This window comes from Haliaeetus albicilla, chromosome 8, assembly GCF_947461875.1.
Source record: "Haliaeetus albicilla chromosome 8, bHalAlb1.1, whole genome shotgun sequence".
NCBI lineage: Eukaryota > Metazoa > Chordata > Aves > Accipitriformes > Accipitridae > Haliaeetus > Haliaeetus albicilla.
Genome location: NC_091490.1, coordinates 13,023,147 through 13,043,067, shown reverse-complemented (window position 1 = coordinate 13,043,067; position 19,921 = coordinate 13,023,147). Strand labels below are relative to the sequence as shown.

Sequence of the window (19,921 nt, the reverse complement as noted above, 5' to 3'; positions counted from 1 at the left end):
CTGGCTTGGGTTGGGGTTTTTTTGGTGGGGCTGGCTGGGTTTGCAGCGGAGTCTCTTGCTTGCTCCAGAGCAGGCGCAGCAGGGCAGACAGCCCCGAGTGTCCACAGGCCTGTTACCTCGGTTCAGGCAGCCTGTGAGGGGTCTGCTTCACTTTCCCCTCCTCCTGCAGGGTCAGTGCTAGGCACTGCAGGACTTGGAAGCCCAGAGCCCTCTTCCTACAACTCCAGGCACCAGCTGGAGCCGGAGTGGGAAAACTCCTGCCCTTCCCAAAGAGTGAATGCTCCCCTCAGCAGTGGAGACTGGAAACCTTGCCCTGGACACCCCTGCAGACTGGAAGTGACGGGTCTCCTGTGTACCTTAAGTCATCTACAGTGGTGCCCAAGCCATCCCCAGATATGACATGCTGCAGATGGTACTTGAGCAGATGAGTGTCCAACTCCTTAGGCTGGACCAGTAGGGCCTGGGGAAGGGAAATACGACATGGATGGTCCTAACCTCGCTCTAGGAATGGTCCCACCCACCACCACCCCCTAGTCATAGAGAAGACAGACACACTCCTCTCTTAAGCCATTGCTTCAACTTTTATTCCAGTGGTTTCCTTGTTTTACTCTGCTGCCTTGTTGGTCCCACCATGCTGCAGCCCTCGGCTCTCCCAGTATGTGCGCAGCCAGCCCAGGCCTTCCATGGTATCTCCTGCAGTGACAGACAAGGTTTCCTGCTGGTACCCCCAGGCAAGCTGGAGCGGCTTCTGCTCTGGGCAGGGCTCTCATCCCCAGGTAGGGACTCTGATGCCCACTATCTGCCAGCCCCCAGGACCTGCCTGTCTTCGCATGGTACCCAGCCAGCTGGTCCGTGCTTGGACCTGCCCGTGGGGCTCAGACCGCCTGCAGGCCCCACTCACCTTTTGGAGCATACTCGCACCCCACGTAGCCAGTGTAGCCAAGGGACTCCAGGAGCTCAAAGATGTAGGGGAAGTTCAACTCCCCAGGGCTGTCAGGCTCATGCCGCCCTGGCACCTGTGCAATCTGGATATGACCTAGAGAGGGAATGGGAGATGCTCTGCCCAAGGCAGCCCTGCCTGCAGTCTTCTCTAAGCATGAGACAAGGTGACCCAAGAGCAGCCCCACATCCCTGGTCAGCCACAGCAGAGTGTAGGGCAGGAGGGTCCCATCTCAAAGCCACTCCTGCACCACGGCCACAGAGGAGCCAGTTCGGGTGCAGGGCATTACCAATGAGTGGGAAGTATGTCTCCAGGTTGCGTGACAAATTCCCATCCATGATCTGGCAGTGGAAGAGGTCCTGCGGGAGAAAGGAGATGGATGGTGCAGCTGTTCAGTGAGCCATTGAGGAGGGCTGTGCTATGGTCCCTGTCCTCCCCTGCCACGTCCCCAGGAGGGGATAACAAGTCCACAGCCTCTGGGAGCCCTGTGCAAGGTTCCCTGGTGGAGGTTGGACCCTGGAGATCTTCAGTGCTGACTCACCAGCTGCAGCTTCAGGTTGGGCTGTCCCACCTTCTCCAGGATGGCAGCAGCTAAGGGTGCAAAAAGTGGGAGACCATCACCCCCAGGCTGTAAGCTTCATGGTGAAGCCCTGAGACCCCCCTTCATTGACTGTGCTCCCTCAGCATCTCCCTGCAGATGAGCCAACCTCCTGCTTTCTGTGCTCCCTCAGCATCTCCCTGCAGGTGAGGCAACCTCCTGCTTTCTGCACTCCCTTAGCATCTCTCTGCTGAGGCAACCTCCTGTCTTTCCGACTTTGGGGACCCTTTTCCTCCCTTCAAGGAGACTTTGGGGAGAGATGTCTGCCTTACCTTGGTGCGGGGTGTTTAGATAGTAGCGAGGGTCAGTGATGCGGTTGTTAATAGGCTCCACGAGTCCAATCATGTCTTCCTGTAACACAGTAATGTCACCCTGCGAAACATCCTGTCACCTCTGCAGCAGGGAGCGCGCCTTCCCCATGCCATGCTGGTGGGGAATTCTTCATCCTTCATACCCTAAGAGCTGCACCCACGGAGCAGGACCCATTCCCCCCTTACCTGGGCCAGGAGGTCAGCAGCATATCTGAGATTCTCAACAAAGGTGGTTTCCATCTCGCCTGCCACTGCTGCCCGATCTGCGCCCAGGGGAACCCGCCCAGCCATCAGGTGGATCCTACAGACATAGAGAGATCAGCCAAAGGCACCAGCTCCCCTCTCTAAGCAGCTGGTCAGATCTAATACACCTTCCTCTGCCGATGGAAAACAGGGCCAGGCTGGGGGAGCAGGGACAGAGGGGGGTAAGAGGAGCCACGTCCCATGCAGGAGGCACAACAGGTGCCAGCGAGCTGCCGGGACACAAAGACAAGCTGTGGGGACACAAACACGCACCATGCCCCCTCAGTACGCAGAGGGCTGTCTTTGAACTTTTTGCCTGACAAATCACAGACCTCGATTCTTCCCTCTTTTGCCAGCTGCCTCCAGCTCTTTCACCCTGAGGCCGGAGCTTGAGGTCTTGGTCCTGGGGCTGCCCTGAGGCCAGCGCGATGGGCGGCAGGCATGCTGCCTCTGCCAGGGGCAGGTTGGATGCCTTGTCTCACTGCTTAGAGCAGGGAGGGGATGGTGGCCAGTGCAGGACTATGCCAGGCTGCATGCAGAGCTAAATGGCCAGGTGAGAGCAAGGCTCTTCAGCAATCGTTTGGGGAAGGCATCCAGTGGAAACAAAAGCCTTTTCACTCTGCCCATTTCCAGAGAGTGCAAATGGGTCTGGGCAACCCCCGGCCTGCGTGGCCCATGGCCTCCGCAGGGCTTTGGAGTGTTTCTAAGGGAAAGAATGATGCAAAGTAAATGGAATAAAAGGTCCGTGTTGTTTTTGTGAAGGGGGCTGTGCCAGGCTAACCACATCTCTTAGAGGGCCTCTCCTGTGCTGTCATCGGTGATGATGACGGCCTTCAATAAAGCCACCGTTGCGGTGTCCTGGGGTAAGCAACTGGTCTAATTTGGGAGGAGAAAGGCAGGATTATCATGGGGACTGTCGTGCGGAGGTGCGGACAAGAGCCTCCACGGCGAAGGGCAGGGTTGGGTCAGCTCCCAGCGAGCACGTTAAGGCCGTGGCCCCGCACGCCGGGGTCCGCAACGAACCGCCTCCGGCCCGACGCAGCCAAGCGGGGAGACCCTGCCAGGGGGAGGCTCGGTGACCCGGCGGGCTGAGGGCACTGCGGAGCAAAGAGCGAGCCCGGCTCGGAGGAGGAGCTGGCGCAGGAGGGCTGCGGAGGAGCGCCTGGGGGCCGGGGGGAGCCGGGGCGCCGCAGGAGCGGGGGTCCTGCCTCGCACCTACCTGGGGCAGCCCACCGCCTTGGCGTACTGCACCGCCGTGGCCAGGCCCTGGCGGAAGGCAGCCTGGCGCCCGGGCACGGCCGCCAGCCCCATCTCGCCCGCCTCCTGGTCCCCTAGAAGAGAGCGGCGGGGTCAGCGGCACCGGGGCACCCCCGCGCCCCCCACCCACGCAGCCCGGCGGGGACGCGGCGGTACCGGGGGGGGTGTTGAGGAGGACGATCCGCACCCCCGCCCGCTCCGCCGCGGCCCGCAGCTCCTCGGCGGGGCAGCCCGCCGGCCAGGCCGCCTCCGCCGCCCCGAACCCGGCGGCCGCCGCCGCCTCCAGCCGCGCCGGCAGCGCCCGGAGCTCCGGGAACAGCCACGACACGTTCGCTGAGAAGCGCAGCGACATGGCCGGCGGCGGGGGCGGCGCCAGGCGGAGTCGGGGTGGGGCCGTGGGGGTAGGGGCGGGGCCGAGGCGGCGCGGGAGCGCGCCGCCGCGTGGCGGGTGGCGCCCGGGCAGCCCGGCAGGTGCGTCCGGCCTGGGCCCCGGCGGCCGTGGGCTGCGACGACCCACCCGTGGGGCTGCTGGGAGGGGTCCCCGGGTGCGAGCGAGCCCCCATCAGCTGGGGCAGCGCTGGAGCGCAGCCCCTCCCCAGCAGCTCGCGGCTCCAACGCCCGTAGCGCTCTGCCCTGCAAGCGTGTAACACGGCGTCGGCTCCGGCGTGTGCCCGCGGCCACGCCGGCGCGGGGCGCCACGGGGCCCGTGTGGGTCGGCGGCCCCACGCTCCACCCCAGCAGGCAGAGGCGGCCCCACGCTGCCCGCAACACCGGCAGGGTGGCTGTCTTCCTCAGAGGGGCTGCGGGACAGGGGCGTGCTGGGGGGCGGCTGTCGGGCGGGGCAGCTGGCGTCCTCCTTGGGAAAGGTGTTTTTGCCAGGTGTTGGGCTGACATACACAAAGGGCCGTGTTAATTGGTTTCCTGGGGAGCTTGTCTCTAACAGTGTCTCATTATGCGAGAAACACTTTCTCTTTTGTCCCACGCTCTGCATATTTTACCATAAAGTGTTCATCTCCACTTCTGCAGAGCCGTGGCTCTGGCGCATGGGAGTCCGACCTCTGCGGTGCCCGTGACCAGCCCCGCATCCCCGGTTCCTGTCCCTCATGCTCTCTGCACCTCCAGGCACAGCTCTCAGGCTGCACGGGTGAGGTGTGAGTCCTGTCCAGCTCGTGGCCACCCAGGGGCTGTTCCGTGGCTGGCAGAGGTGGCACCATGAGCTGTGTACATTTTGCAGCCCTTGTGCTGAGCCTGCTCCTGGCGGCTCTCACCTGTCTGCCCACACCTGGGGAGCCCTGCATGCTCCGGCTCCTCTGTGACCGCAGCAGAAGCCCTCTGCAGCCCCCAGCCCCGCAACCTGCTGCAAGCCCCAGCAATTCACAGCAGTTTGGGAGAGCCCAGCGGCAGTGCTGCCTCGGCAGAGGCCAGCCACGGTGAGAGGTTTTTGGTGGGAGGTCAGGGCAGTGCCGGAAAAGGGGAGAGCAGTGGCAAAGCTATGCATTAAAGAGCCTCAACTCAATTAAGGCTATTGATTAATCAATTAGAAGAAGCTTGACTCAACTTCTCAGTAATAATCCAAACCGTCCCCAGTGATGGACAGCTGTGTAGGGGGTGGCATCTGTGTCCCCAGCACATGAGTCCCCAATACACGTGTCCCCAGCCCACATCCCAGCGCGCGTCCCCAGCACACAGACTGCTCCCTGCCCGCAGCCGCCATGCCGGGGGACCGCTGCGGCTTCCATGTGTCCTTCTGCAGCCTCGCTCCATGGCGCGTGGGGGTTGGTGTTCCCCTTCAATCACACCCAGGAGGCACCTGAGTGCGCTGGGCTCAGCACCGGCCGGCGGGTGGGTGGCAGAGCTGCACGGGAACCCCCAGAACGAGGGGTGGCACCCGCCTGGCCTAGGGGTGCAGCCTCACTGGGTCCTTGCACCTTGGGACTAAAGGTGCCTGCTGAGGCCATGTGCCATTCCAGCCCCGGCAGTCCCGGCCGCATCTCCAGCTGGAGGCCGGGCACCGGGCAGGGGCAAAGCCCAGGAGGTGGGAGCAGGAGAGCTTTGCTGGGGGGAGCAGCGAATAAACACACAGCCAAGCCCCAGCATGCGGGTGACCCGGACAGCCAGTCAGGAATGAGGGGAGCCCTTACAGCAAACCTGCCCTGCCAATGGCAAGAGAAGCTGCTGGGCTCCGCGCTGAAGCATTAATGGCATCTTTATATCTCTGGTAATATATCGCATTGATTTTCTCTTGTTATAACTGCGGTTCCTGCATTGCAGGCCGGTGTTTTGTCACTTTACCTTGACAGGGCGCAGTGGATTTACGCTGTGCCACTTGCAGCTCCGGAGCCATGTGCCACACTGGCACTGGGGCCTGCGCCCAGCACCCGCAGTTTGGGGGAGCTGGCACGAGCGTGGGGTCAGACCAGCACCTGTGTCCCCCCAGGGCAGCAGGGAGGGGGGCGAGCCGGGCGCTGGCGTGAGAGGGCAGCTCGGTGCCGAGCATCCCTGGTGCCGCCTGGGAGTTTTATTGGCCCAAAGAAAACCTAGCTCCTGCGTATTTTATTAGTGAGCTGACATTTTGGTTCTGGCCTCTATGACAGCCGGGGTGGAGAGGTGGAGAGGTGGCAGGTGGCCCCTGCACCCCGGCACAGTGCCACAACAGCAGCAGCAGCCAAGTGAGCCTCCCCCCCCCCCCCCAGCCCACTGCAGTGGGGGCACCAGCCCTCTCAGTACCCCATAAATCCCCCAGCTCGTTGTGCTGCGGGGGAGGTTTTATCTCTCTTCATCTTTATGAAACACATTTTAATTTAAATTGACATTTCTGCATTTTAACTACCTGTCCCCAGGCTCCCAGGTGGCTCGGCTGGCACCCCGGGGGCTGGGAGGGCCAAGGTGCTGCAGGCTGGGGTGGCTGGGGGGCACTGTCCCACCGTGGCTTGTCACCCCTGTCCCTTTCGGGCACCCCCAGACCCGTCCCGATCCCCCTGCACCCCGCGGCTGTGCGAGGAGATCTGGGGCCGGGGTGGGGAGGGGGCACCCTGGGCATCCCTTCCTCCCTGGACTTTCTTCTCTGCTCTAAAGCACCCCAATATTTTGCAACCATGTTTGGTTTTCAGCTTTTATAGCTGAGTAAATTCCAGTCTTTTTACGTGTAGAAAAAGGCTGGGAAAAGTAATCTGTGTGTGACCCAGCATCTCGCGGAGGCAGCTGCAAGAGCTTTGCTTGTATTAAATCTCATGATTTTTCACCAAAGATGGTCTTCCCCAAACCCATCCCCTCCGGGTGTAAAGGGACCAAGACGTGAAAAGCCTCCCCAGCAGGACCCAGCACCAACCCAGCCCCCTCTCCCTGCCTGTGTTCCCGAGGCCAGTTTGTCCCGCGATGGCCATGCCCCCTGTCCCGTCACCCCCAGCACCTGCCGGGACATTCCTCCCAGCTCCTCCGTGTCGGGGCAGGCTTTGCTGAGCGGTACAACCTGACCGACTGCATGTGTATCCCCAGCTCTCCTCCTTGCCCAGCATCCTGCCTGAATTTCTTGGACCTGTTTTCATGGCCCTGGGCACCACCAGGGGTTTGGCTCAGGGACCGGGCACCGAAGGGAGGCACCAGCCCTGGAGCACGCAGGGGACTCCTTGGTGGGAGCCATCACCCCACCAGGTCCTTCTCTGCTTACCATGGTCTGTGCACACTGTGCAGAGTTAATTTGTTAATTAGCGTCTTTTTGCTGCTGAGCCGCCGCCTTTACTGCTATGGACGTCTGCTGTGTCCTTTGCAGCCACCTTTGCTGCTCAGCCCGTTTCCCCCTCCCAAAATGAAGGACCTACCTAGGCTGCAAATGGCTAATGATGGGGTGCAGCAGGGCTGTGCCATAGCTGGGGCTTGCCCTGGTCCTGTGGGGTCCTCCCCTCCTGGTAGGAATCCCTTTCTCTTCCACCACTTCCTCCCCCTCTTCTTCCTCTTCCTCTTCCTCCTCCTCCATCCTTCCATCCCCTCCATCCCTCATCCTGTCCATCCCCTCCATACCTCATCCCCTCTATCCCCCACATCCCTCCATCCCCTCTGTCCCTCCGTCACCTCCATCTCTCTGTTCTCAGGCACTAGGCAGCACATGGGAGATACAGGGAAAGATGCCAGCCCCTCCCAAAGCTGTGATGAAGATTTCTGCAGGATGCCTTAACGAGCACGTTGCCCCTCTCAGGCCTCGCTTTCTTACAGCCTACAAAAACACTCAGGTAAAAGAAATCTATACATCATATTATGGGAAACAAATGCCCAACCTTTGCCAGTTTATGTCTATTCTTCATCAGGGAGGATTGAACCGTGTGGGAATGTGATATAAATCCCAGCGGAGCCAAGACGAGGAGGTGAGGACCGAGCACCCTTGTGTCCCCGTGGCTCCCAGCATGGGTGAGCTCTTGATTGGCCAGCTGGGATTTTCTTGCTATTCCAAGATTTCACGGGAAATTAATGAGGAGGCCAAATTCTCCTCCAGCTCTTGGAGGAGGCCGGGGCAGGCGGTGCCTGGGCCCGCTGAGCTGGCAGATGTTGTTTAACATTCCCGGCAGTAATTAATAGACGGCTTCATCACTCTTGTATGATTCAAGCATGTCGTCCTGCTTCTCTCCAAATACAGAGCAGAAATATTTGTTAAACGTGGCTGGCGTTTTCGCCTGATCATTAGCACTCGAGCAGCTCCAGTGGCTGCAGGATTTATCGCCTTGCCAGGATTTCTTTTGGCCTCACGATGCCGTTGCCATCCCTCCCTCCGCTGTCGGCCCCTCCTGGCGAGAGGCTCTGTTTATCACTTTCCTTCTGATTTATGTCCTGCCAGTTGCAACCTCTCCTTTACACCACGGTTATGGGTTCCCCCCTTTTCCATTCAGTACGCTGCAACAGGATGGGCTTTGGCCAAACTGCCTCCCTGACCAGGGGAGCCCTGTGAAATTCAGCCCTGCAAGGCTCTGTGGGAATCGCTCCCACTGCCCGGTACCTGTGGTGGGATGCAGGGGAAGGGTCCCCCTGGGGATGCCTCAGCCCACAGCGCCTGGGTGGGCTGGCGAGGCCACCCTGAGCAGTGACGGGTGTGGGGACGCAGCCTGGGCTGGGCAGGACATGGTGACAGCAAGCAGTGGCTCGGGGAGCCGGGGCAAAGCTGGCTTGAGGGAGGTGGCAGCCCGTTAGCCAGCATTGCCGGCAGCCCGGGGAATCACTGCAGAGGCAAATAGGAGCCTCCTCGCTCGCAAACAAAAGCAAGCGGGGTCCCCCCGGGAGTGCCCCACTTGTGGCGGTGGCATGGCACAGTGTCAGTCCCCATGCCCAGAGTGGGGACATGGAAGGGACACAGGGAACAGGCATTTGGCACAGCCCTCATGGCCACCCTGAGGGGGGAGAGTAGGGTCCGGGGAGGGAAGGGGATGCACCCACTGCCGCCTGCTGGGGCTGCCGAGGTGCCTGGGGTCTGGGCTCAGCCTTCCCCTGGCTGGGGGAGCAGAGGCCCCATGCAGCCTGGCATCTCCAGGGTAGAGCCTGGCCCTGGCTCCCACCCCCTCCCACAGTCCAAAGGGGCTCAGGGACCAGCCCCAGCTCTGCCGGCCTCAGCACACTCCAGCCCCATGCCGTGGGGTGCAGGAGCTGGCCCGCGTGGCACACACCCCCTCCCTGCCAAAGCGGCCCTCTGCAGCCTGGTCACCATGTTAAGCCATCTCTTAATTAATCAGGCTGATTGTAATGTGTTTTTAGGGCATTAAAATTCAATTGTGGAATTCTCCGCTGGCTGGGCTCACAATGAATACAGAAGTTTGCCTAATTAGAGCTGACACGCAGCCGGCGGGAGAACCAGACAAACAGCCCCGCCAGGGCTGCCCGCCTCGCGCCCCTCGCCCGTCCCCCGGCATCCCCATCTCTGCCGCTGTGGGGACCAGCACCGAGAGCCCCCGCCGTGGGCACCCAGGCCCTGCTGTGGGCACGGGGAGGGCAGCGCTGCCTGGATGTGGTGGCCCTGGGGATAGCCCCAGCCAGTCACCCGGGCCAACCCCCTGGTCGGGCACCAGCCAAGAGCAGCGGAGATGTCTCCTTATCGGCAGCATCAGGTCCTCGCTGTCATTACCACGGCAATTATCATCTCATTTGGAGTCTTTAGCTGCCATAATCTGTCTCTTGCACTGATTTATTCCGCAGGCCTCTTCCCCAGCCGTGCAGGAGGGAAGAGCCATCAATAAGCAGGCAACGAGCTCCGTCTGCCAAGGAAGCTCCGTCTCCCTGGCTGGAGTGGAGCAGAGGTGCCCCGTGGCCAGAGCATCATCCCAGTGAGGGCAGGGCTGTCCCCACGGCAGCGTGTGGCTGGGGCCAAACCGAAACCTGCCACCTCCCAGCACTCGTTTGGAAACCTGTTCCCCAAACCTGATGCGTGTTTATTATTTCAGCTGCTGTTGGCACCAGCACATGCAGGGCTGAACTGGCCATGCAGGCAGGTGGGCTGGGAAGCAGAGGAAGGTGTTCGCTCTCCAGGGATGGACAGAGGGACGCCAAAGCTGCAGCTTCCTTGTCTTTCTCCCGTCTCCAGACCGAACTGCTTCTTGGAGTTGGTTTTCTCTCCGTTTGCTCCAGTCAGTACCTCCTGTGACTCTGCCAGCCACCAAGAGCTTCAGTGAGACTTTTGTCAGCTGCATTTGCAGACCACCAACTCGCACTCGCTGCTCCCGGCTTTCCCATCTCCCTGGGCTCTGTGCAGCTCCCACCTCCTCTTTCACCTCCCCTCACAACCAGGATGTCTGAGGCTTTTCCAGACAGCAGTTTGGTGACAGCCCTGGGACGGTGACAGCCACCAGGCAGAGCTCCCCAGGCACCGTGAGGTGCCCCAGAGGAGAGGCAGAGTGGTGGGATGGGGACAACGGGACGGTGCCAGCTGACTGCCAGCCCCAAGCAGGCTCACGCCGTGGCCGGAGTCGCCTGGTGGCTGCTGTGTGCGGTCGCCACAGCTCCCCAGGCCGGGGCATCACTCCTGCCTGGCTTTGGCACAGTCTGGGGCTGTGCTCTGGGGTTTGGAGCTGGTACGTCCCCTGGGAAGGGCCCAGTGGTGACAGGTTACGCAGCGGGAGGCCATCTGCTCACACCGGCTGGTCCCTGCTGCCAAGCCCTCCCTGGGTACCACTGCCTTTAGCATCAGCCCAGGGCAGGAGGGGGGTCCCCTGGCTGCCGTGAGTGGCCACCCCAGCTCCCCCCATACACGGGGGGACCCCAGGCACAGGTGCTGGTGGAGGCAGTCACCCTCACTGCGTGCATGGAACTGGATGCCGTCCCTGCAGTGCCTGCAGGGGGGACTCTGTGTCCCCCCCAGCCTTGCTGACACCCTGAGCAAGACAAACCCAGCACCGCAGCAGCCCCAGTGCCCACCTTTGCTCCCACCCGCACCCCCAAGTCTGTGGTAGGATGCCTGGGGCAGATGTAGGGTCAGCGGGACAAGGGGAAGCCACCGGGTCTGGGCAGGGGCAAGAAGCCACTAGCCAAACCCCCACGCCATGGCTGAGCCCAGCTGTGGGGCACAGCAGATTGGGGCAGGCAGGGTGGCAGCGGTGCCACTGGTCCTCCCAGCTCCATCCCAAGCTGGTATGGCACAACTCCCATCCCACCCCTGCACCCACCACAGCTCAACCTGCCTAATGGAATCCATTTATATGCAAAATCCCCAGAAAAAAGCGGTAATTAATGAAGTCCCTTTCATTACCATTATGCAAATGCGATTAATTTCAGCTGTTATGAATATGCAAATATTACAATTATGATCTAATTGCCAATGTGTGTAGGGGAACAGGCAGAATATCAAGTCTCAGCCCAGGCCTCAGGAGCTTTGGGGTGCGGAGCCGCTCTGGGATGTTGCAAGCAGGAGGGGGGAGCCCGGGGGGGATGCCCAGCTTGGGGGGGGGCTCTGCTCGCTCCTGCAGGCTCAGTGGGAGTGTGTGTGGGGCCAGGCAGCAGGGACATGCCTCGGCCACCACCTGCCCGTGCCATGGGTCCTGCATGGGTCCCCTCTACCCATCCCCCCAGTGCTCCGGGCCAGGCTCCCCACTGCACCGCGACCGCTAACCCCTGTGCCAGGTAAGCCCGCACCAGGGCTGGGGCCAAAGGGTTCCCCAAAACCACTGCCCATCCATCTCCAGCCCAGTTCAGGCTTATGAGACATTCATCGCTGGGTTGCAGAGAGGAGGAGAAGGGTTACCAGGCAACTCGGTGCTGCAGCACTGGAGGGCAAGGAGGCAAATGGCAGTGGGAGGCAGAGACCTGCCCTGACCTTGCTCCCTCCCGGCCCAGGTGATGGTGGCCCTGTGCCCGCACGCGCTGCCTGTGGGGTGCCAGCGCTGTTAGCAAACCCAGCCGTGTGTCACCGGCCCTGCTGCAGTCTCAGCACGGGGCCACCATCACCCTCGCTGCAAGGGGGTCCTGTCCTCTGGGCCAGCTGGGCCCCCCAGCCCTTCACCCACTGTCTTGTGGGGGGTTTGGCATCCCCCACTGCCGTGGATGCTCTGGGTTTGTGGTGAGGCTGCGGTGGGGACAGGCCCTGGTGCAAAGCGAGTCTGCAGCAGGCAGGCTGGGCTGTGGGGATGCCCTGGGTGGGGTTACAGGGATGCCCTGCATGGGCCATGGGGGTGATCTGTACAGGGTTATGGGGATGCCCTGCGTGGGGCCAGGAGGACGCCCTGCGTGGGGCCACGCTCCCGCAGGAAGGCAGGCTGCAGGCAGGGGCTGGGCTGTGCAGCCGCAGCCAGCAGGCTGTGCTCCTGCACCCCACAGCACACGGATGTCACACGAGGAAAGGCCAGCAGCAGGGCATGGCCCTCCCCGTGCCAGCTCCGGAGCCAGCGGGAGCAGTGGCCGGCAGGGCTGCCCGGGCTGCCCCGGGAGGAGGATGCTCTCTCACCCGCACCACTGCGCTGAGCCCTTACGCTCCAGCGTGCAGCCCCTGCTCGGCCTGGTGGCAGCTGAGGCTGTGCGCAAGGCAGCGCAGCAGCTGGTCCCAGCTGTGCCCACAGCTGGCCAAAGCACCTTCCCCGGGAGCAGAGCAGCCCATATCCACCCCAGTGCCTCCCAGCCCCCTCCTGCCTCCCCTGCCAGGGTGACAGCCCCAGCCCAGTCCTCATGAGAGCCCCATCCCAGCCCTTGCAACAGCCCCCCGTGCCCCCGGACTGCAGAATAGGGTCCCTGCCTGGCCCCTGGTGCAGGCTGCCAGCTGATGGCGGTGCCCCGTGCAGGGGTTTTGTTTGTGCCACAGAGGAGGGGGTGTGCTGGCAGTCTGGGGAGACCCTCTTGCCTTGGGTCCCTCTGTCCCAACAGCCCCCATTCTGCCAACCCCAACCCCCCACTCCCAACCTTCAGGCTGCTGTCCCCACTGGTGCAGGGGGAGCCCAGGCTGCCACCCCAGGGGAAGCATGGGGGGGGGGGGTGGCCGTAAGGACACTGTCACCCCCCGGGGACCCTGGAGCCTGCTCCTCACAGTCCCAGCAGCCCGATGAGGCCGATGGCCCTGCTCTGGGGCTGGAGAGGCTTTTCGTCTCCCCCCCTCCCCTTCTCCATGGCAGCAGGGACCGGCTGGAATCCACATCTCCCCCCTGGGGCCCTGACACGGGGATGGAGTGAGCCCCCCTGTGTTGCTCATACTGATTTGAGCATCATGTGCTTTAATGGGGGACTTCTCCTCGCACCCAGGGAGGAGGAACAGAGCAAGGCAGCAGGCAGCCGGGTGCCTGGTGGCTGGCACGGGTAGGCAGCCCCCATCCATGCCTGCACCCAGCAGCACAGCCTGGGCAGCCCCTCCAGCTTGTCCCCAGCCCCAAACCCCCAAATCCCCCAGCCTCTTCCCATGGGGCTCAGCTAGGAGGAGGAGAAAGAGGAGGAGGAGGTGGAGAGGCTTCTCAGAGCTGCTGCTTGGTTTCCAAGGCAATGAGACGGAATGGCTGTTCATCCCGGCAGGTCATCCCTCTGTGCTGGAGCCCCAGAAGAAGGGGCTGGGGAGCAGCCACAGACCTCAGCTCTGGCATCCCGGCTCCCCACCCTGTTGGGACCTGCTGAGCACCCACAGCCTCATCCCCGCCGGGGCCAGCCGTGCTCCGTGCAGGTCAGCGCGGGCCAGGCACCACTCGGGGACGCAGGGAGTTTCATGCAAGCTGTTCCTCATCAGTCGCCATCAGTGCCGGGGATGGAGCAGGACATTCAATTCCCCGACACAGCTGCCGCCATATCCTGCAGATGCCAGCGGGGTGCCGGAGCCAGTGTGACCCCCAAGGGTGGCAAACCAAGAGAAACACCAATGCATGGTGCTTCTGCCCCATCTCTCCAGGGCGGTGTGGGCACCCATGGGTGCTGTCACCACTGGCCCTGTGGTGACTCGCAGTGGGTGCTGGCTGCTCCATCCCCCTGGGTATGATGAAGGCACACAGCCCCTGCCCTGCTCCCTGCGCCGCCCACTGTGTTTTCCCAACTAATTGAATTCAGAGAGATTTCTTCCCGGCAGTGCCAATCGATGAACCCCGTGTTATCAGCCCCCCCGGCCCTCAGGATGGATATGGGCAAGGGGGAAAATTGAATTTGCGGCCATTTTCATTGGGATTTAATTGGGCAGTCTCACCTCGTTGCCTTAATCCCGGGCGCTGACGCGTGCAGCCGAGCCGGCAGCTCCCCTTATTTATCACTTTTCAAATATTTGCCTCTTTGCAGTTGTGGGAAATCGATGCTCCCGCCTGTGGCATGCTGGGAGCGACCTGGCCGGGCAGCGGGGCGGCTGGGGATCCATCAGCCGCTGCCATCGCTATCGACAGGGCGATTGGGGTTTAAGAGGCACTTTGATAGCAGAACCGGCACACATTAAGTGCTCGTCATCAGGGGATGATCATGACTTATTACCGCTAATTCTCCCTGTGCAGCGGCAGGGCTGCAGGGCTCTTCCTTGCTAATCGCCGTGTGGCTCCGTGCCGAGGCGCCAGCATGATGCTCCCGCCCCGCTCCCCAGGGACGGGGTGCTGGGTGACCCCCTGCGCTCCCGGCTCGGCCCTCGGTGCCTTTGGGGGTCCTTGTCCCCAGGGTGCGGGGTGTTGCTGGAGGGCCGGGGGCTTTCTCTGACCCCTCACGGCACATCCAACCTGGGGCAGGTTGAGACCCTGCCGGGCTCCTGCCAGGAGCTGCAAAGCTCCGGTTGCAGCCACAGCCACGGGCGCCTCTGGAGGAGCCAAATGCCTGCTCTGTCCCTCTGTCCTGGTTTCAGCTGGGATAGAGTTAACTGTCTTCCTAGTAGCTGGTACAGTGCTGTGTTTTGAGTTCAGTATGTGAAGAATGTTGATAACCCTGATGTTTTCAGTTGTTGCTCAGTAGTGTTGAGACTAGAGTCAAGGATTTTTCAGCTTCTCATGCCCAGCCAGGGCACCTGACCCAAACTGGCCAACAGGGTATTCCATACCATGGGACGTCCCATCTAGTTTAGGAACTGGGAAGTGGGGGGGAAGGGATTCGCCGCTCGGGGACTGGCTGGGTGTCGGTCGGCGGGTGGTGAGCAATTGCCCTGCGCATCATTTGTACATTCCAATCCTTTTATTACTACTGTTGTCATTTTATTAGTGTTATCATTATCATTATTAGTTTCTTCTTTTCTGTTCTATTAAACCGTTCTTATCTCAACCCAGGAGTTTTACTTCTTTTCCCAATTTTCTCCCCCATCCCACTGGATGGGGGGGGAGTGAGTGAGCGGCTGCGTGGTGCTTAGTTGCTGGCTGGGCTTAAACCACGACACCCTCTCACCCCTTGCTGGCACCAGCCCCCGTATCTCACACCATCACCCCCACCTCAAGCCATCAGCATCCTGGTCCCTGGGGTCTCAGCTGGACAGGAGACAGGACCAGCACCTGTGAGAACGGCAGCACTGTCAGGGTGACCCTGCGCAGCCGCCATGTCAGCCCAGGGACATGGAATGGCTGGGCTACACGGCGTCCGCCTCTCCTGCAGGCTGGAGCGCAGGGGAACTGTCTTCCCAAGCTCATTCCAGGTGGCTCTCGGTGCCAGCGGTTGTGGCCATACCGGCATGGCTCTGGCCACATGTTTGCCTCCTTGGGTCCCTCCTCCCAGGATGCTCCGGGATCCCTGTGCAAACATGGGCAGCCTCCAGCCCTGGCAGCCCCATTCCCCAGTGGAGCTACAGTGGGGCAGCCACCGAGCCCTTCGTCGATGTGGGCTTTCATTGTGAAACCAGCCAGATTAGTGTCATCCAGCCCCGTGGCTTGGAAGGCATCCAGCAATGAGGAGCCAGAGAGAGAGAGAGAGATCCTCAGTGGCAGCAAACAGACGCTGCTGTCACCGTGCAGCAGCTCTGGCACACACGGGCTGCCAGCTCGGCGCTGGGAGCAGGACCACAGAGGTGCTTCCCAATGGCCCTGTGCAAGGGATGAGAGCAGCAGGTGACCCCGTCCTGTGCCCTCTGGGTGGGGAAGGGGGTCCCAACCTCTCTGCAGTGGCACCGGGGCAGGCAGGGAATGCTCCTGGGTTGCACTAGAGGTCCCCCAGCCAGTGCAGAGGACAAACATCTTGGCAGCTGGACACCAGAGCCTCGCCAGCATGGGGTGAGTGCACCCAGGAGGAAAGGCCCATGGAGGTGGGAATGGCCCCTTGTCCGGCTGCTGTGATCTCGCTGGCACCCATCCATCCCTGCACGTGGCTCGGCTCCGTGTCCAGCCCAGCTTGAGCTCATGCCCTGGGCAGTCCCATCTTGGGGCCACGCTGGGGCCCGCCGCCATGGCAGTGAGGACCTTGCTTCTAATTTCCAGCCTAAATTTATTCACGGCCAGTTCAAACCCATCATCCCTGTGCCAATGCTGTGCTCCAGCCCAGCAGTGCTGCGCCCTCCCGGGTGCTCATTCTTGCAGTGTGCTCGGAGAGAGAGCGCCTGTCCCCTCCAGCTCCCAGGGGACGCGGGTCTCCATGGGGACCTCCTCAGATGGACAGCAGGATTCGTGCCAGAGGGGCTGAGCCCGGCTCCCCTCCCCAGCCCCTTGCCCTGTGCCCCCAGCCGGGTCGAGTCCCCTGCTGCCTGCCCTGGGGTTAGAGGTGTCCCTTCCCGGTCCCCAGAGCCACCCCGGGGTGACAGGCTTCACCCGCTTGTCCCCATTGCCATGGCAACGGGCGCTCGCTGCCCTCCACCCCACAGGGTAGCCCTTAACAAGGGGGCTAACGAAATAAAGAGGTCAAACCAGGCCTAATGGGGCTGGTGACATGCTGTTGACCCCCAGCTCGTATGGCCTCCGTGTCACTGCCACCGGCAACCCCAGTGGGGTTCCCCGGGGCCGTGCCGCCTGTCCCAGCGCAAGGAGCTGGTACTGCCCCGGGATGCTCCGGAAAGGGTGCAGGGGCCAGCTCCCCTCGCCGCCGCTGCCGTGTGGGACCCCCTTTCTGGAGATGAAAGATTCAGCGGAGGCTGAGCTGGGGTCTGGGGCTTTGCAGGATGGGAATTGGTTTCCTTGTTAAGCACGGGGTTTGGTTTTTTTAGGAGCCTGTTTATGGGAATGGAACCGCCCCGGCGTGAATTATTCATGGCCCCTTGCAAGCTCATTCTCAAAATATCAATTTCTCCCAGTCACGCCAAGCAGCACTTAAGCCTAAAAGCCTTGTTAAAATGAACCGTCGGCCCAGTGAGCCAGGGAGGGGATGGGAGCAGCCGGGAGTGGGGCTCTGCAGGGGGGGTCCTGCCCTTGGCCCCTGCACCCACCTTGCAGGTCCCGGAGCTGTGGGGCAGGACACAGTGGGAATTGCAGGAGGGGACCTGGCGTGGGGTGGAGGGTGGGCATGGGGGTGGCAGCCATGACCCTGGAGGGGAGCAAGGGAAGGTCATTGCAGCGCCCGGGGACTCTCCTTCAGGCTGTCTCTCGAGCGAGCTGCTTCCCAGGCAGGGGGTACATGCAGGTCTCCCCGCTCCGGGCATCACAGCAGCATTTACGGAGCCACATGAGGAATTAATCAGGTGGAGGAGCAGGGACGAGTGCAGGCGTTAGCAGGGGGAGCTGCCAGAGTGGGTGGGAGGGAGGGAGCCGCTGCAGCACAAACCAAACCAGCTGCAGCTGCAGATGGCACAGTGATGCTCCTCTCCCTCGGGGCTGCAGCCGGGACCCCAGGACCCTCTTGCATTTGCACAGAGCCCTGCTCAGCCAGTTCCCCTGGTCTGCTGGGAGCCATCAGTGCTAAACCCTCTGCTCACCCGCTGGCACGGGGAGGAGGACAGGGCGGGCAGGGCGAGGGCATCTCCGGCTGCAGGGAGCAGGGGCTCAGAGGGCACCGAGCAGCACCCCAGCCAGGGCACCACACCAGCACCCACACGAGGGCCACCCTTGGACCTGCCGGGGACACCCGGCACGAGGCAGGTGCAGTGCCGAGACCCCGACCCTGCCCCAGCGCGGGCAGCAGCAGGGAGGGACCTTGCAGGCAACAGCTGGGCGGGAGCAGTGCTGCTGGTAATTACTAATTAAAATGCAGATGCTCCCCAAACTGCAACTTCTAGTTTCTCTAACAACTGCTAAATCAAAAGCAACGAGGCAAGGAAACACCGAGTCATGCAGCGGGGGCCACCGTGCTGGTGCCAGTGTCAGTGTAGGCTGGGGAGGCTGGTCCTGTCCTGGCACCCCCAGCCCAGCCACGCGTGGCATTTCCAGCCTCGCCGATGGGGACCCAGCCGGTGGGTGCCCCACGCTGGGTGGGGGGCTGAGCCCATGGGGGCCAGCAGGCAGCACCCTGCCTTCTTCCCTCTACTTCACCCCGGTCTGTAGTCCCCAACACAGCTCCCTGCAGCCCCTGGGCAGGAGGGGCTCAGCCCCCAGCAGGCCTAGTTTTTCTCCTTTTCTCTGCCTGCTCTGGGCCCACCACCCGCTGCAGGTCTCCTCACCCCCTGGTTAACCCCTGCCAGGCCAGCACAGCCTGCCTTCACCTTGTGTTCATGGTGGTGTCGGGTGAGCGGAGGGCAGCGTCCAGCCCATGGCCAGACTGGGCATCCCAAAGCAGGGATGGGGGCTATTTACCCCCAGGACCATCCTCTCCTGCCTCTGAGAGCAACTGCTCACAGGAAGGCAACAAACCCAAACAAATAGAAAACTCAGAGGTTAACACGCCCTGCCCACAGAGCTGTGTTAAAATGTGTTTTAGGAAGGAGGACACCCCATTTCTCCTTAAACCTCCACCTAAACACCTACCCGGTGTCACCCCTTGCATTGGGGCTTGTTCTGCTGCACTCACCCTGGCACCTCAGCTGTGATGCTGCAGCAAACTATCTTCCTCATTATTATTTCACAAGTCTTCCTCACACCAGCAGAGTTTTTGCATCCTCACATTGCCTGTTGGTGCAAGCAGTAAATAGTTTTGGTCCCCAGGGCCTCTCCTTGGCACAGCCCTTCCCTGATGCCTCCCCATTAACAAAGCCGTTTAAGGAATCTGTCCATGAGCGGGTTTTTAATCCATCTACTATGCCCTCTTAATTCCTCATAAAACAAGTTTTTAATCAAAATGTCGTGTGGCAATAAGTGAAACGTTGGAGTGAAATCTGTGGTGCTCTGCTGGTGCTGCTGCCTGTACCTGCCAGGCTCCACTCCTGCCTAAGGAGGCAGCGGGTCTGTTGTACAGGGCTGATGTGGGATACGCAGCGGTTCCCCTCCCAGCTCCTTGACATGACCCCAGATGAACACTCTGCTGTTTTGCTGAGCTCAGCATCTCCCCACTTGGTCTTTGCTTTTTGCACTGTCCCTTTTTCTTTGCCATCCCGATGCAGGGCAAAGTGGCTCTGCCTCTGGCACATAGTTTGGACCAGGCTCCAGGCTTTGGGCATGGCTGCTTTCTTCTATTGTTTGTCGACATTAGCGGCTGGAGGACTCGTCAGCAAGAGCACTCTGCAATGGGGTGGGTTACCTGCACCCAGGGTCCTGCCCCTGCTGCACCCGTGCAGCTCCTGCCGCATCCCCTCCCGCTGCAGGGCCACGGGTCGCCTGCCTGCCAGCATCGCCAGCCCCAAAGTGGGTGCCAGCGAGGCCACCCGGTACCCAGGTGCCCCGGGTGGGAGGATGTCAGTGTGTGACAGTGCGATCATCACCATGGCAACGGTGTGTGACAGCGCAAGCATCGGCTGCTCCACAGTGTTGGTGCCGCGACCAGAGCTAGGGTTGCCCATCGGTATGTTTCTCCTGAAGGGACCGGCACAGCGTGGGCACCCGCTGCCGATTGCGGGACGCGAGAGGCTGCCGCGAGCCCCAGCTCCACCCGAGCAAACCCACAGCCAGTCCCTGACCGCTGCTCTGTGAAAGTGGGGCAGAGCTGTGCCCACGGCCGGCTCGGCGGAGGCAGTCTGGGGAGCCAGGGACCCCGTCGCCCAGGTCCCCTTGCCCCACAGTGAGGGCAGAAGCCACTCGGGAGCATGACAACGCAGCGGGTGCTGCAGCTTCTCCGCCAGCATGAGCCCTGGCAGGCACAGGGCAAGGCGGCATCCCCGTGTGCCCTGTGCCCTTCTCCAAAATGGATGCACCGAGATGCAGACGCCGAGCACAGCATCCCCACTCCGAGCGGGGCCGGGAG

The 19,921-nt window shown here is 61.8% G+C and overlaps 2 protein-coding genes across 2 annotated transcripts in view; one reads left to right on the top strand and one right to left on the bottom strand.

Annotated features, from left to right (window-relative positions):
- The window catches only part of SZT2 (SZT2 subunit of KICSTOR complex), a 60,509-nt gene extending 60,040 nt beyond the window's left edge, over positions 1 to 469 (top strand). The window contains exon 75 of the transcript XR_011325721.1: positions 170 to 469. The gene's annotated coding sequence lies outside the window, so the exon portion shown is untranslated. The remainder of the gene's footprint in view (positions 1 to 169) is intronic.
- Positions 470 to 562: 93 nt separating this feature from the next.
- HYI (hydroxypyruvate isomerase (putative)) lies at positions 563 to 3,723 on the bottom strand. The gene is made up of 8 exons (XM_069788961.1): positions 3,506 to 3,723; positions 3,312 to 3,423; positions 2,036 to 2,150; positions 1,811 to 1,889; positions 1,482 to 1,531; positions 1,230 to 1,299; positions 902 to 1,036; positions 563 to 693 (listed from the first exon to the last, which is right to left on the bottom strand). Exons 1-8 carry the CDS (start codon positions 3,699 to 3,701, stop codon positions 605 to 607), a joined length of 846 nt encoding a protein of 281 aa, XP_069645062.1. The 5' UTR covers positions 3,702 to 3,723; the 3' UTR covers positions 563 to 604.
- Between the last annotated feature and the right edge of the window lie 16,198 nt (positions 3,724 to 19,921).

What these genes read in the sequence shown, in the direction of transcription:
- HYI (XM_069788961.1), bottom strand. Translation starts at nt 3,701, where the DNA reads ATGTCGCTGCGCTTCTCAGCGAACGTGTCGTGGCTGTTCCCGGAGCTC. An exon ending in CCTCCTCAACACCCCCCCCG is followed by an intron (nt 3,424 to 3,505) that starts GTACCGCCGCGT and finishes GCTCTCTTCTAG; the next exon opens with GGGACCAGGAGGCGGGCGAG. An exon ending in CTGCTGACCTCCTGGCCCAG is followed by an intron (nt 1,890 to 2,035) that starts GTAAGGGGGGAA and finishes ACTGTGTTACAG; the next exon opens with GAAGACATGATTGGACTCGT.